Below are 14,195 nucleotides of genomic sequence, written 5' to 3' on the forward strand. Positions count from 1 at the left end.
CTACATGTAGTTTGACCTTGGGTAATCTGACCATGTCGGGTAGAGTGTGACCTCGCTGAGAGAACATGTAGTTTGACTTTGACAAGTGTAATCTGACCTTGTTTGGGTCGGGTAGAGTGTGACCTCGCTGAGAGTACATGTAGTTTGACTTTGACAAGTGTAATCTGACCTTGTTCTGGCGATGGTGTGACCTGATTTTTCTGTGGTCTAACCTGAACATATTTGTTGGGTTTCACCAATTTGTTCATCTATTCTTAAAAATGTTTTGTGAGACTCTTCCGATGGTCATCTTACAGTACATCTTATCTAAACTAGTTACCTATAATAAACGTTTCCCAGAAGTCACTTGATACAGAGGGTCATTTTTTTACCTTCAATGATAAAAGAGTTCTAACTTGCAACTCCCCAAATGAGTAGCATTGAGAAGAAATGTGGGAATACATGTACCTTCCTGGTGAAGACTTTGATGTTTGAGACAGTGGCTTTAGTGGCTAGATTGACATCCTCTGTGAACAGCACTACCAGAGATTCAGGATCTACAACAAAGAAACAATTGTACATGTACATGCAACAAATGCTGTCTGCGTGGAGCTAATCAATATCCCAGATCATTTCAGTCCAGAATCTGAAAATCTAAAACCCGAGTCCATCAGCAATCCTTGTTGTGGTTACCCGCACACTAACAAAATTTCTGGATCACAAAAATCCTGTTGAGAACAAAATGTAATCTGTGTGCACTGGCAATACCCTAATTCTTCAACCGTTTTGCAAATGAACACGATGAAAGAGCAACTTTCAGTGCAATTTTTTGCATGTTTTTAATTTGATTTTTGAGACAAAACTACATTGGCTGGTTGGATTGACCAATTTTCCGGGGCTTCACAAAAAGTATAATTTTATCAGTCCACACAAAAAAAATGCCCTCAGATTTCACTTGAATATACACCGTGCAAACGTGCGAAAAGGTTGAAGCCTTACAGTATATACATATAGGAAGGAAAGATGCTGGACTTACTTTTCTCCTTCCACTGGAGACAGCATAGTAAGACTCTGTCGTCATTACATTTGACGTCCATGTCCTGTTTCACCTGACTGGCCTACAATGAAAAACACAGAAAAACTATGACAACACTGTGAAGAGAGTACGTTCTTTTTGGCAGAAAAATGAGCAGCATTACAAGCAGTGGCACTTTCTACTCTCAACATGAACAAGCATCTTAGCTCTAGATTCATTTCAGCTTTATCACCCAATCATTCTAATGTCATTATGTCTTCTACCTGAAGCATCATACGGGGCCTTCGTGGCTGAAGTGGTTAGCACGTTAGCGCGGAAAATGACCCAGGGTCATCTCAGCAATGCGGGTTGGTGTGAGTTCATGTCCAGCTTATACCGGCTTCCTTTCCTGCCGCACGTGGGAAGATCTGCCAACAACCAGCGGAGGGCCATGTGTTTCCCTCAGGCTCTGCCCGGGTTGCTCCTACCATAATGCTGGCCGTCGTCGTATGAGTGATATATTTTTGAGTACAGCATAAAACACCAATCAAATAAATAAATATAAAATAAAGCACCATACATGTTCAAAACAGCAAACCACACTCGTGAGCTGACTAGCACTTGGTCAACTGCCAGAGAAAGAGCCACAAATGCCATTATTGTCCAATTCATCGCAACAAGCTTTGTTTAAGACCCTCAAAAGCACGGACCTCTTTTGAACTCTGCCCTTTGACCCGGGGATGCTTGCTGTCAAAACACTTGTAGAGAAACTGTACTGGAGCCCTGGCCTGATTCTGTGTTTTCCATGTCTGAGGACAAAGAAAGGTATGTGGATGTAATAACTAATAATAATTTTCAATTAAACATAATACATGTACATAATTCTACTTAAATACTATTGTTAGGCCAAAGCGCTTGATTCTTTGTTTCCTGTTCCAACATTTAGGAAAAAACTGGTGCAGGCGGCATGACATTTTACAATATTCTCACCCTTTGGCAGAAAATGAAATAATGAGATCCAGTGAAGGAGGGTTAAATGAAACAAGGAATCAAGTGTGACTTGCCGCAAAGATTTTTAGACATCACAGATATTCTAAGATGACATTTGATATGAAAATGGGTCATATGCTGAGCGAGTGAGTGCTTGGGGTTTAACGTTGTGCTCAACAATATTTCAGTCATATGACGACGAAAGAATCCTTAGGGTGTATGGAAGGTACCTCCTTGTTGCAGGACGGATTTCCTCTGCTCTTTTATCTAGTGCTGCTTCACTGAGACGACTGACCGAAGCTAAGTAAGCCGCTCCTGCCCATGCCATTATACTGATACCGGTCAACCAGTCATTGCACTATCCCCTTCATGCTGAATGCCAAGTGAGGAAGTTACACCTTCCTCTTAGGTGCGACTCGACCCAGGATTGACCCTGGATCTACTGCTCCCGAAGCGGACGCTCTACCAACTGTGCTATCCAGGCTGGTGGGTCATATGCTGAAGGCTTTGGATTATTTATATTTTGACAAATGATTGTCTCATGTATTTTACCTAGTTCCATTCTTTTTATCTATGTCTATAAAGGACTCAAATCTATTTCACTCAAATCTACCGACCAATGAATGAATTAATGAACTTGTCAAACTTACCAGTTTTGGGAAGGTCTGCTGTTTGTTCTTGAGGGCATCCAGCTCTTGAAGAACAACCCAGGGGATAACTAGGATAGGTCGTCCAAAACCTGACAACAGATTCATTTATTTATTTATCTGATTGGTGTTGTATGCCGTACTCAAGAATATTTCACTTTATATACAACAGCAGCCAACATTATGGTCAGAGCAAACAGGCAGAACCCACAACCATCCGCAGGTTCCTGGCAGACCTTCCCACATACAGCCAGAGAGAGAGAGAGCCAGCATGAGCTGGACTTGCTCTCACAGTGGCTGCACTTATGGGAGGCTCCTGGGTCATTGCGCCATTCTGGAGCGCTAACACTTTGGTCTTACTTTTAATATATTTGATTGGTGATATTCACCTTTCTTCAAGACAGCTAAAATACTAAGTAAGGGCCATCATACAGACAACTGAAAGCTATGCGTAAAAATACTTTCATTTGTTTTTTTCCGATTTTTCCAGTGGAAGGAATTTTTGGGAACATTATTTTGGTAATCTTTCACTCACGGATAAAAAGAGTTGTTTAAACATTCAGTGTCATGATTAGAGTTGGAAAAACCCTGTGTAACATCAGAGTTCCTAAACTCTGATAGTATGGTCCATAAAGCCCCCCTTAGAATTCAAATGTTTGATCACCTTTAACTCTTTTCATAAAAATCTAAAAAAAAAAAAATAATAAAAGCGTATTTAAAGTTTTAAGTAGTTTTAACTGGTCTATTTACTGATGCCTACTTCAACTTTTAGAGGTCTTATCACTTAATGTTTCATATATACAACAGCTGTCAGATCTAAGGTAATACAGATCAAAAATAAATAAATAAAAAAATGAGAAAAACAAAACAGAAAAAGCTTGGAAGAAACCTCTGTGCCACCAGCTACTTTCTGGCTCATCTGCTTGTTGTTCAACAATATACTCAACAAATTTCTTACTTACCTACGACAGGTGTTCAGTTTTAGGAATGAATTAAATCGGTGAGCCCAGGCTAAGAACTAAATACCTCCTGACTACATGCTAAAGCTAAACACCAGCTCGTCACTGGTCATGGACAGATCGTCACTGTTCATGGACAGCCAGTCACTGGTCATGGACAGCTCGTCACTGATCATGGACAGATCGTCACTGATCATGGACAGCCAGTAAGAGCGAGGGTACTCACTTGAATAAGGACCACAAAGAAGGAAGTCAAAATTAAAAGCTTTAAGCAGATCTCATCTGGTTCTGCATGTCGTGCAAAACAACTGGTCCATATATCTACACACATATAATTTTTTTTTTTACACACATACATACAACACAACAAGTTGCAAATCTATGTAAACAGAAAAATGATGGAAACATTCATCCTGATCATATGCCAAACAGTTGAGAAATGAGAAAACACCCATCACGACCACATGCCAAACAGTTGAGAAATGAGAAAACACCCATCACGACCACATGCCAAACAGTTGAGAAATGAGAAAACACCCATCACGACCACATGCCAAACAGTTGAGAAATGAGAAAACACCCATCACGACCACATGCCAAACAGTTGAGAAATGAGAAAACACCCATCACGACCACATGCCAAACAGTTGAGAAATGAGAAAACACCCATCACGACCACATGCCAAACAGTTGAGAAATGAGAAAACACCCATCACGACCACATGCCAAACAGTTGAGAAATGAGAAAACACCCATCACGACCACATGCCAAACAGTTGAGAAATGAGAAAACACCCATCACGACCACATGCCAAACAGTTGAGAAATGAGAAAACACCCATCACGACCACATGCCAAACAGTTGAGAAATGAGAAAACACCCATCACGACCACATGCCAAACAGAGGAGAAATGAGAAAACACCCGTCATGACCACATGCCAAACAGAGGAGAAATGAGAAAACACCCGTCATGACCACATGCCAAACAGTTGAGAAATGAGACAACATCCGTCCTAAAACAGCTGAGAAATGTGACAACATCTGTCCTAAAACAGCTGAGAAATGAGACATCTGTCCTAAAACAGCTGAGAAATGAGACAACATCCGTCCTAAAACAGCTGAGAAATGAGAACAAGGATCATGTACCTTCAAGATTCATGTCTCGTAACTCCTCCACAAAATCCAGCTGACTCATCAATACATTAGTATCCAGGACGATGAATAACTGACAGAACTGGAAAACAATTCAGAGGGTTATTTATTTATTTATTTATTTCTGTACTCAAGAATGTTTCACCTATAGAACAGCAGCCAGCATTACGGTGGGAAGAAACTACATCTTCTCAGATTCAAAGGGTTAAAGACAGCATTCAGTTAGTGTCTTGTAGTAACCTACTATCCACCTCAGACAAAACACTTTAAAACAATTTATCAGTTTCGGGGACTCATGAAGAATTTCTTTTTGTACATTTATCACTAGATTTATGTTCTGAACAGAAAGACAGTCTGGCAGATCTCCTGAAACACTCTTCAGAATCTTTAATTTGTTCTCTAGACATGGCCATGTATATTTATTTATTTCATTAATGTTTTATGCCATACTCAAGATTATTTCACGTACACGACAGTGGCCAGCTTGATGGTGGGAGGAAACTGGGCACAGCCCAGGGAAAAACCCACAATCATCTGGAGGTTGCTGGCAGTCCATCCTACATACAGCTGGAGAGAAAGCCAGCATGAGCTGGACTTGAACTCACAGTTACTGTATTGGATGGCCCTGTATAAGGCGGAGGAATCAATCAGAATCAAGCAAAATGTGTCATTCGAAAAAAGTTAAGTTTAGGCGATATACAGAAACCTATTCACAATATACAGCTAATTCTATACTGAAGGCAGCTGTCCAACCTTGACGGACTAACAACTAATTACCAGTACATGACCACCTAGACTAACGAGCTATCTTACCTTGTCTGGACTAAACACGTCCACTGAGGTATCAGCGCTGCTGAAGGTCTGTGTCAACGCTCCAAAATACTGGGAAAAAAATGTAAATTTGAATACATATATTTAACCAGGATTTGTCATGTTGTCAGCCAACACCTGGACACAGCAACACCACTGCTGAATATTTAGCACCTTTCTTTTAGTACAGCTGCATGGAACAAAACAAAAACTGTCTGCTAAGCAACATTTACCACATACACTGTGACAACCAGAAGGAGACACATCTACATGTAGATATTACCCTTAGAATTTATTTACTTATTTGATTGGTGTTTTGCACCATACTCAAGAATATTTCACTTACATGACGGCAGCCAGCATTAAGGTGGGAGGAAACCGGGCAGAGCCCAGGGGAAACGCACGACCATCCGCAGGTTGCTGGCAAACTTTCCCACATACGGCTGGAGAGGCATCCAGCATAAGCTGGACTTGAACTCACAGCGACCGCATTGGTGAAAGGCTCCTGGGTCATTACGCTGCACTAGCGCGCTAACCAACTGAGATATTACCCTAATTCATCAACCTTTTCACATATGAAAAGAGTACCTTTCAGTGCAATTTATGCACATTTATTATTTGATTTTAGACACAAAACTAAATTGGTTAGACTGGCTAATTTCAGAGCTTCACCAAAACTATAACTTTATCAGTCCACACAGAATGTCTACAGAACACACTTGAATATAGGCCTTGCAACAAGTGAAATAGTTGAACAATTACAGTACCCAAATGTTGTCGGATTAACTGCATGTCTTCATATTTCTGTCTTTTAATTATCTGATTTTTGTTGAACACGATGCTCTATAACTTAATAGAATGAAACTACACTAAAAGGCCCAAAGTAAACCACTGACTTTCAGCAAGTTATCAGGAAACTTTTGGACATGTGACACAAGTGACTTTGACAGCGATCCTACACAAGGAGCACTACGTATACTTTACAGAATATGGAAATGTAAACCTCTTTCCCACAAAAAAAAAAATATTCCAAAAAAAAAAATTTGAGTCAACAGTTTCAGGGAATATTTGCATATCATTTTATCACATTTTTAAGAATTTTTTTTTTATTTTTGGTGTTATTGGTGCATGTTTAATAGCCCATACATACCTGCTCAGGGTTGGCTTGTATGGATGAGCGAACAACCTGCAACTGTGTGGTGCAACAACAACAACCGTCACCATTAGATTGTAAACGGGCAAAAAAATTAAGAAAAAAAAAAACAGAATATTTTCAAACAAATTAGTAATGCATAAATAACCTTTTAAAACATCTTCAACAATTGTCAGTGTGCTCAAAAAAAAAAAAACAAAAAAAAAAAAAATACAGCAATAACTCTCTGCTATTTTTATATAATGTTTGTATCACATCTGTACATTGTTAAGATTGTATTTATTTTGCTTGTATGCCTTTGTCTCATGTACATATGTAGGCTTTAGATTCAAGATATTTACTTTGCAGCAATTCTGATTTTACAAATCAAGCCAAAACCACTCCTGTCTCAAAATACTGTTGTAACATCCGAGTCAATCAGTCATGTACATAAGCCTGACATGTGCCATACACGTGACACTGAGGTAACAAGAACGGACAACGTGCCATGCCGCATCAGTCATTTTTTTCAGCTTTCATACGTACACCAAAAGAGTACAAGAAGAAATATAGTTCCAGCGTCCTGCCAGTGATTTTCTTAATTCAAAACTTCTCTTCAAAGTCAAACAAATGTCTTTTTGTTGGAAATGCTTAAGCTACGTACATGTACATGTATCTTAGGTGTACATGTGTCTTAAATTATCTCTGTACAACAAAAAAAGAGAGACCCACAACCTTGAAATGACCTTGAAACTTACATCAGCCTCATCCACCTCCATGCCTTCCACCTCCTGCATCTCCTGTGTGTTTTCAAGCAACACTCCTGAAAACACATGAAAGAAAGACACTGGGCAAAAGATCAAAGCTAATCCTAACGAACGATTAGGCATTCAAATTGTTAATTACATGTATTTATCTGACCGGTGTTTAAAGAATTGTTCAGGGTAAATACAACTAAATTTTAACTCCTATTTCAGAACGGCCAAAATGATTATCTTTCACAATGACGCAGCTTTGTCCATGCAGGTGTTACCGGTCAAAATCTATAATAAAGTTTCTAAATATTATGAAGTGGGTTGCATTCAAACTTTATAATCATTTTAGCACATCTGATATTTACTAAAAGGCAACAATTGGAGTAATTCTTGGCAAATACGAAGATTTCATTAGCCAAATAAGCACTTCTACCAAAAATTTGCGATGAAGCCTCTCAATGCCACACTCAAAAATTTTCCATTGTCTTTATCAGGTTTATGCCGCACTGCACAGGTGACGTTACTCTGCCAAAATGCATTTTATAAACTGCCACCCAAAATAATGGTTTCGGACAGACTTTTAGTCTGTGCATGAAGAAAATTTGTATGAAAACCTCAACTTTTGTTGGTAAACCAGTGTGTTCAAAAAGGGCAAGTAGCAGGCTTAGACAGCTGTCTACTGCCGTCCCCATAGCAGGCTGCAGACAGCTGTCTATTGCCATCCCCATAGCAGGCTGCAGACAGCTGTCTATTGCCATCCCCATAGCAGGCTGCAGACAGCTGACTACTGCCGTCCCCTTAGCCAACTACTTTGAATATTCTGACTATTTAAATCAATAGTAATTCTGACATAATTACTTTCAATTCAGCTGCCTACTTTTGAACTTTGACCTCCTTCAATTCTAAATGAAAACCCTGGTAAACTGTCATATTTTGTTTAATTTACTTGTTACATTAACTACAGTTTGACTAGTTTGGGGGCCCAACAGTTTGGGAGCCAAAATGTTTTCCCAAACTAAAATGGCTCCGCCACACATCTCCAGATGTAAAGCTGCAGATGAAACATTAAACGCTGGATCTGACCATAAAGTACTAGTTGTGGACAAAACAGAACACTGGAAAATCACCGCACTGTACCATTATCCCACAGAATCCAGCAAAATGTTGTTTGACAAAATTTTACGACATACACAAATACTGTACATCAGTGCTGGGACTTAACACTTCCCCACTTGACCTGGCTAAGTGAAAATACATCTGGGCAAGGAAAATGACAGTTGCACTTAAGTCATGGGCAAGTTAATATTTTGAAGAACTGCAAAATCAATATGTTTTATTCCAATGACCAATCATCATAGATTTCAATGGTGAGGAGCAGGATTGGCCGTAAGTGGCACCTGCTACCAGACTAATGATTGGTTATTAAGTACCGTTTGAATAGGTATGCTTTTTTTTTTTTTCATAGGAAGTCACTTGATTTCTAGCAAGACCAACTTATGTCAGTGCAACCTGTCTTTGAAAACCACTCAGGGCAACTATTTCAAAAGGTTAAGTTCCAGCAATGTATGTGCAAAGCAAACCATGCAAACCGACCTGTTACCATGGTTACAGGGGTACATGTTGACGTTGAATAGCCACTGTCACTGAATTCTTTGTTTATCAAAGCACTGGCAGGAGATTCAGAGCAAAATCCATTCCCGGGTCCCGCCTCCAAAGGGATTTTGAACTTGTCGTCGCTAAGAGTACTTCCTGTTGACAAAGTCGAGCGAGTCGTATCGGGGGAGGAGCTTGGGAAAGGGACTGGTGTGTCTTCTATCTTGTTCACCCACGACTGTATACTGGCGAGTTTATCGGGATCTTTCAGATGACCTCTCTCCAAGGGGTCATTGTAAATCGGGTCAGAGCACAGTAGTAACTGATCACTGGCTGAGCAAGGGACATCTGCATTTTTGTTCCGGGGTTCATTTTTTTCTTCTTCTAAAGAACCCCTTTTTAATCGGACTTTTTTTGGAATTGCTTGAGGTCTGGTGTTTTTCCTAGAAGGCGGGCTGCTTGCGTCATATATTTGTATGGCAGGAACAATATCCTCACTTAACTTGAATTGTGAAACTTTCTGTTTACATCTGACTGGGTCGTTGGTCAGTTTTTTCTCAGACAAAGACTTCGTCTCCGATCCTTCAGAGATCTTTGGAGGCGATTTGGATATATTCACTTGCTCATAAAACTTTTTAGACCTTTTAGACTTTCCTTCATCAGAAACGTCGGACCTTCTCTTTTTGTCTTTCTTCACAGGAGACTTTTCCTTGAGTATATTTTGCCTTGGCTCTGCTTTTCTGCCTGAAAATCTAGAAGGGTCTACACATACCTGGGGAGAGTAAGGAGGTGACTTGGGCACAGGGCTATCACGAAATCGCTCCAGAACTTCTTTCCGTGCATTTTCAGGGCGGACATGGGCTTTGTTAGGGTTATAACTTTGAGAGTGCTCTCTGGTGCCTAGGCGGGATTTTACCCCCGGTCTTTGCGTGTCTGGCTCCCGTGTAGTCCATACAGAGTTTTTCCCACGTTTTGACTTTCTACACAGATTCTTAGTCAGACCAGATTCAGCCCTGTCAGACATCACCGTTCCACTGTCCAACTCTTCCCAAAATGCATCCGGCGTTTTGGACAACTGTAATTGGTCCTGTGCAGTAACCAATCGAACGTCTTGAACCGGACTAGTTGTCCAATCCCTACACTCCGGGGAGAAAGAAGACTCAAAATTGTGACCGTGTCCATCAAAATCCACTGGAGTAGGACTTTCCAGAACTAACTGATATACTTCGTCTTCCTCATCTCCGGAAAATTCAGGAGGTCTTAAATGATTAAACTGTGAGTCTAATGTTCTGAAATGAATATCGTCATCAACTGGAAATTTGGGTACACAATCCTCAAACTCTGTTTCAGGAACCACAGAATAACCGCTTTCACTGGGAATACATCTTGTATTTTCCGCTAAATTTTTTTCTTCTAATTGTGAAGGATTGCCATTTCCTTCTGACTCAGGATGAGTCCAAACATTGCGTAATGCAGACGGCACATCTTGCCCTTTCTGTTTCTCTACACTAGTAACCCTTTTTCCTTTGTATGGATTATGCCTTCGTTTTTTTTTACCCTTGCCACGTACTCGATGACCTCTACCTTGTACTGGACGCTCTCCGGTTAATAAGGGTTGACTTCTGCCTAGTCCATGAAACCTACCCCGGGCTTCTTCACTCCTTCCTTGCAGATCAGGAAAACTGTTTTTCACGGAACAATCCTTGTTGTTTTCTTCATGACCAATGTCTGACTCATGAGGAAAACTTCTCAGATAGGGTTGACCCCTCCCAAGTACTTTCTGACCAGTCCCAGGCAATATCTGTCCTCTACCACCCACTGGACCTCTACCGGGACCAATGTGACTGCCAGGCAATGGATGACCTCTACCAGATAATGGATGACCTCTGCCACACAATGGATGACCTCTACCAGGCAATGGTTGACCTCTACCAGATAATGGATGACCTCTGCCAGGAAAAAGGTGACCTCTGGCAGGTACTGGCTGACCTCTACCAGAAAATGGTTGACCTCTACCAGGCAATGACTGATTTCTACCGTGCGACGACTGACCTCTAAGTGGAACTACATGCTCTTCTCCCCCAGAAAAATGAGGTCCATCAGTCCAGTCCTCATTGTGCACATCTTCCGCAAAACCTAGATGGTTGTTGCCATGGTGACTTTCAGGTAGCTGACACTGATGAAAGTCAGTACTGTCTATATGACCCTGAAAACCATCTGAGTAACTTGGAAAAATTTCTTTGCCTTGTGTTTGACCATGATGGGGCTCTTGATGACCTTGCGGAAAGCTTGACTGTTCTGCTTGACCCTGAAATTGTTGGGCAGCGTTTTGCTTGGAAGGGTTCACCAGGATTGGAGGTTCCCATGACGATGCCCCCGTGACGGTGTTGAAGAAGTAAACTCTGTCTGGGTATGTGCTTGACTGACGGACAATCCAGCCATACGGCAGGCTTGGTTTCTGATTCCCTGCTTTCTCGTTTCTCGATGCATGTACAGGGTCAGTCATTTTATCCAGGCCCATGTGGTTAAGTTTGATACATGAAGCTGAAAGACACAAACACATTCATATATCATTAATCATTTCACTCATTTATTTATTTGACAAGAGTTTTATGCCATACTAATTTATATATTCCATAAGGGTTTTACGCAGTACTCAATAATATTTCACTTACAACATTTATTTCTTTGATAGGATTTTAACGCTGTACTGAAGAACATTTCGATTAAAGCTTTGGGGTCAGATACAGTACAACATACCACCAGTGAAGGTTTATTTATTGATTAATAAGAGTTTTACTCCATACTCAAGGATGTTTCACTTACAGCATGGGGCCAGAAACGGGGCCATGTGCAAGAAAATATGCACTGTCTGTCAACACTTTCTAACAGTATCAAGTGGAGTACACATGGAGTGTTGTGTGTGTGGGTGAGCTGAGAGCTTCCAGGTAAGAAACCACCAAATGTAAAAAATGGTGTTGAAAAAATTATATGAGGCTAGGTACAGGGTATAGTGCAAGGTTTGGCGATCTAGCGATTTGATACAAGGTCCTGTAGTCCAAGATAGCTCTGATGGTAAGCCTGGCAAACTGTCAAACCAACATCAGAGCATGCTCCAATTAAAATCCTGAGGCAGCTGCCAGGGCACTTAAGTGTGTGAGTGTTTGAAACAAAAACAAGCTATCAATCGATCAAGTCTTGTGCAAATAAACAGACATCAACCTAAAACTTGCTTTCCGCAAACACCACAACGCCACCACAAATGTATGTCCCTACTCACTTTAGAATAGATTTATTAACGCCATGAAGGTTTCCACGGTACATGCTCCTTGGCTGTTGCCATCATGTTGAGCAGCTACATGAAGGCCTACACGTATGTTGTGCTTCATAGTGGAGCAGTACGAAGATTGTGGCCTCTACCAATGAGCGTGTACCATGAAAGCCTTCATGGCCAATTATAAATATTTTCTAAAGTGAGTAGGGACATAAATGTATGGTGGCAGTGCAGTGGGTGCGGAAAGCCGGTCTTCAGGTTGGTATCTTTTATTTGCACGAGACTTGTTTGATAACAGAGAATCTGCCTGGTTCTTCGTTGAGTACGAAATTAATACTGTTAGCATAGAGACTCCGACGACGCTAGGAGAGTATAAGGAACGGAGTTGGAGTCTTTCGGGGCTAATCAATCAGGTGGCATAGACTTAAGTTACATGTAGAAGCTCTTAATTTTTCGCAAGGTATTTTAAGTAATTGTAAAGTAAGGCCCACTGCCACGCACTGACAGCCTTGAGACTGGTGAAGCGCCCTGGGCGGCGGGAGAATTCGTGGAGGGGTGTCGCCGTCGTAACAACTGTGCCGTTACCCTTATGCTGGCTCTTTCCTGGCGGCTAACGGTGTTGACTGCAGTCACGCACGAAAGTCAATACTATCCATGTCTTCGTGTCACAGTCTGCGCCAGAATGCATGGTCTTAAACACTTTTAAAAGCCTGCAAATTCCTCACATTACGTTTGCTGTTAGTGTCCATAGCACATGCTCTCCTCGACATTACGTACGCATGTCCACACAAGGGTGTTTACATTCCACCCATATGATTTAAAAGCCTCTGAAAGGAGAATGTCGTAAAGCTAACCGCAATGTCGTGAATAAAAACACCAGCGTGTCCTTTAAATAAGGGACCGTCGCTCGTGCCTGTAGCTTTTAGAGAAACCGATCAAGCGGCATTTGATTTGAAAGGAAGGCAACAGAGATTTAATATGGACGAAATAAAAATGTGTTTGGGTTAACATAAGATGTTTAAACATCATACAGGAGAAGTTGTTGGATTTTGAATTGGTCTCTGAATTCTTAAAATTAAAGTTCATTCACTTAACAAGGGTTTTTAGACCGTTTATTCCAGGAACTGATGCTGATCCAACAGGAAAAGCGGCAATATCGTGATGTATAGCACCCTACTAAAAATTTTTTTCGATTAGCTGCCCCTGGCCTAATAACATACGAGACTAGTCGCTGTACGTTAATTATTTTATTCCTTGACAAACATGCCGCATCGTACGTAGATTGAGCCTCAAACTAGGGACGTCTTAACTAGACTCTACTCAGTGCTATTCAGACGCTAAAGCTTTTCCCCCAAAAGTTAATGTGTATACCATAGTCGCCTTATAGTACCACAAAGTGTCTAACACCAATTCACCTCCGCTGTTAAAATATTAACTGGGGGTACGTACTATAACACGAGCAATACATCGCGCGTTGAGATTTCAAACTGTATATATTACTCGTGAAATCGTACCCCGAAGCCTCAATCACCAATTCACCTCCCATATTAAAATTCTGATTGGGGTACTATAACACGAGTAAAATACAGAGCCTTCCAAACTGTTTGTATATTTACTGGTGAAAACCCCGAAACCAGGCAGGGAAATTGACAGAACTGAAAACTGAACATAACACTCCTTCCTCGGTTGAATATACCCCCCCCCCCCCCCCAATTCTACCCCTCCCCGCCCTTTCCTTGTCAAGCTACATTTGAAAATCGGGTGTACTGTGTTACCTCTCAGTCACAAGCTGGGAAGGGGAATACCGCATTTCAAATGTCGGCATAAGTTAAAATAACTAGCCCGCTACAGTTTTTTCTGGAAATTAGAGACAGTCCCCAAAAAGTG

At 41.0% G+C, this 14,195-nt stretch overlaps 1 protein-coding gene across 1 annotated transcript; it reads right to left on the minus strand.

Annotated features, from left to right (window-relative positions):
- Window positions 1–390: 390 nt before the first annotated feature.
- On the minus strand, window positions 391–12,897 carry LOC135480888 (uncharacterized). The gene is made up of 10 exons (XM_064760816.1): window positions 12,894–12,897; window positions 9,035–11,578; window positions 7,445–7,509; window positions 6,705–6,746; window positions 5,558–5,626; window positions 4,739–4,826; window positions 2,635–2,723; window positions 1,705–1,803; window positions 1,016–1,097; window positions 391–536 (listed from the first exon to the last, which is right to left on the minus strand). Exons 2-10 carry the CDS (start codon window positions 11,553–11,555, stop codon window positions 391–393), a joined length of 3,201 nt encoding a protein of 1,066 aa, XP_064616886.1. The 5' UTR covers window positions 11,556–11,578; window positions 12,894–12,897.
- Window positions 12,898–14,195: the final 1,298 nt, after the last annotated feature.

The sequence above is a fragment of the Liolophura sinensis genome, chromosome 13 (assembly GCF_032854445.1).
Source record: "Liolophura sinensis isolate JHLJ2023 chromosome 13, CUHK_Ljap_v2, whole genome shotgun sequence".
Lineage (NCBI taxonomy): Eukaryota > Metazoa > Mollusca > Polyplacophora > Chitonida > Chitonidae > Liolophura > Liolophura sinensis.

What these genes read in the sequence shown, in the direction of transcription:
- LOC135480888 (XM_064760816.1), bottom strand. Translation starts at nt 11,555, where the DNA reads ATGGGCCTGGATAAAATGACTGACCCTGTACATGCATCGAGAAACGAG. An exon ending in TACAAGCCAACCCTGAGCAG is followed by an intron (nt 5,627 to 6,704) that starts GTATGTATGGGC and finishes TTTTTTTCCCAG; the next exon opens with TATTTTGGAGCGTTGACACA. An exon ending in ACGAGACATGAATCTTGAAG is followed by an intron (nt 2,724 to 4,738) that starts GTACATGATCCT and finishes ATCTGTTGTCAG; the next exon opens with GTTTTGGACGACCTATCCTA.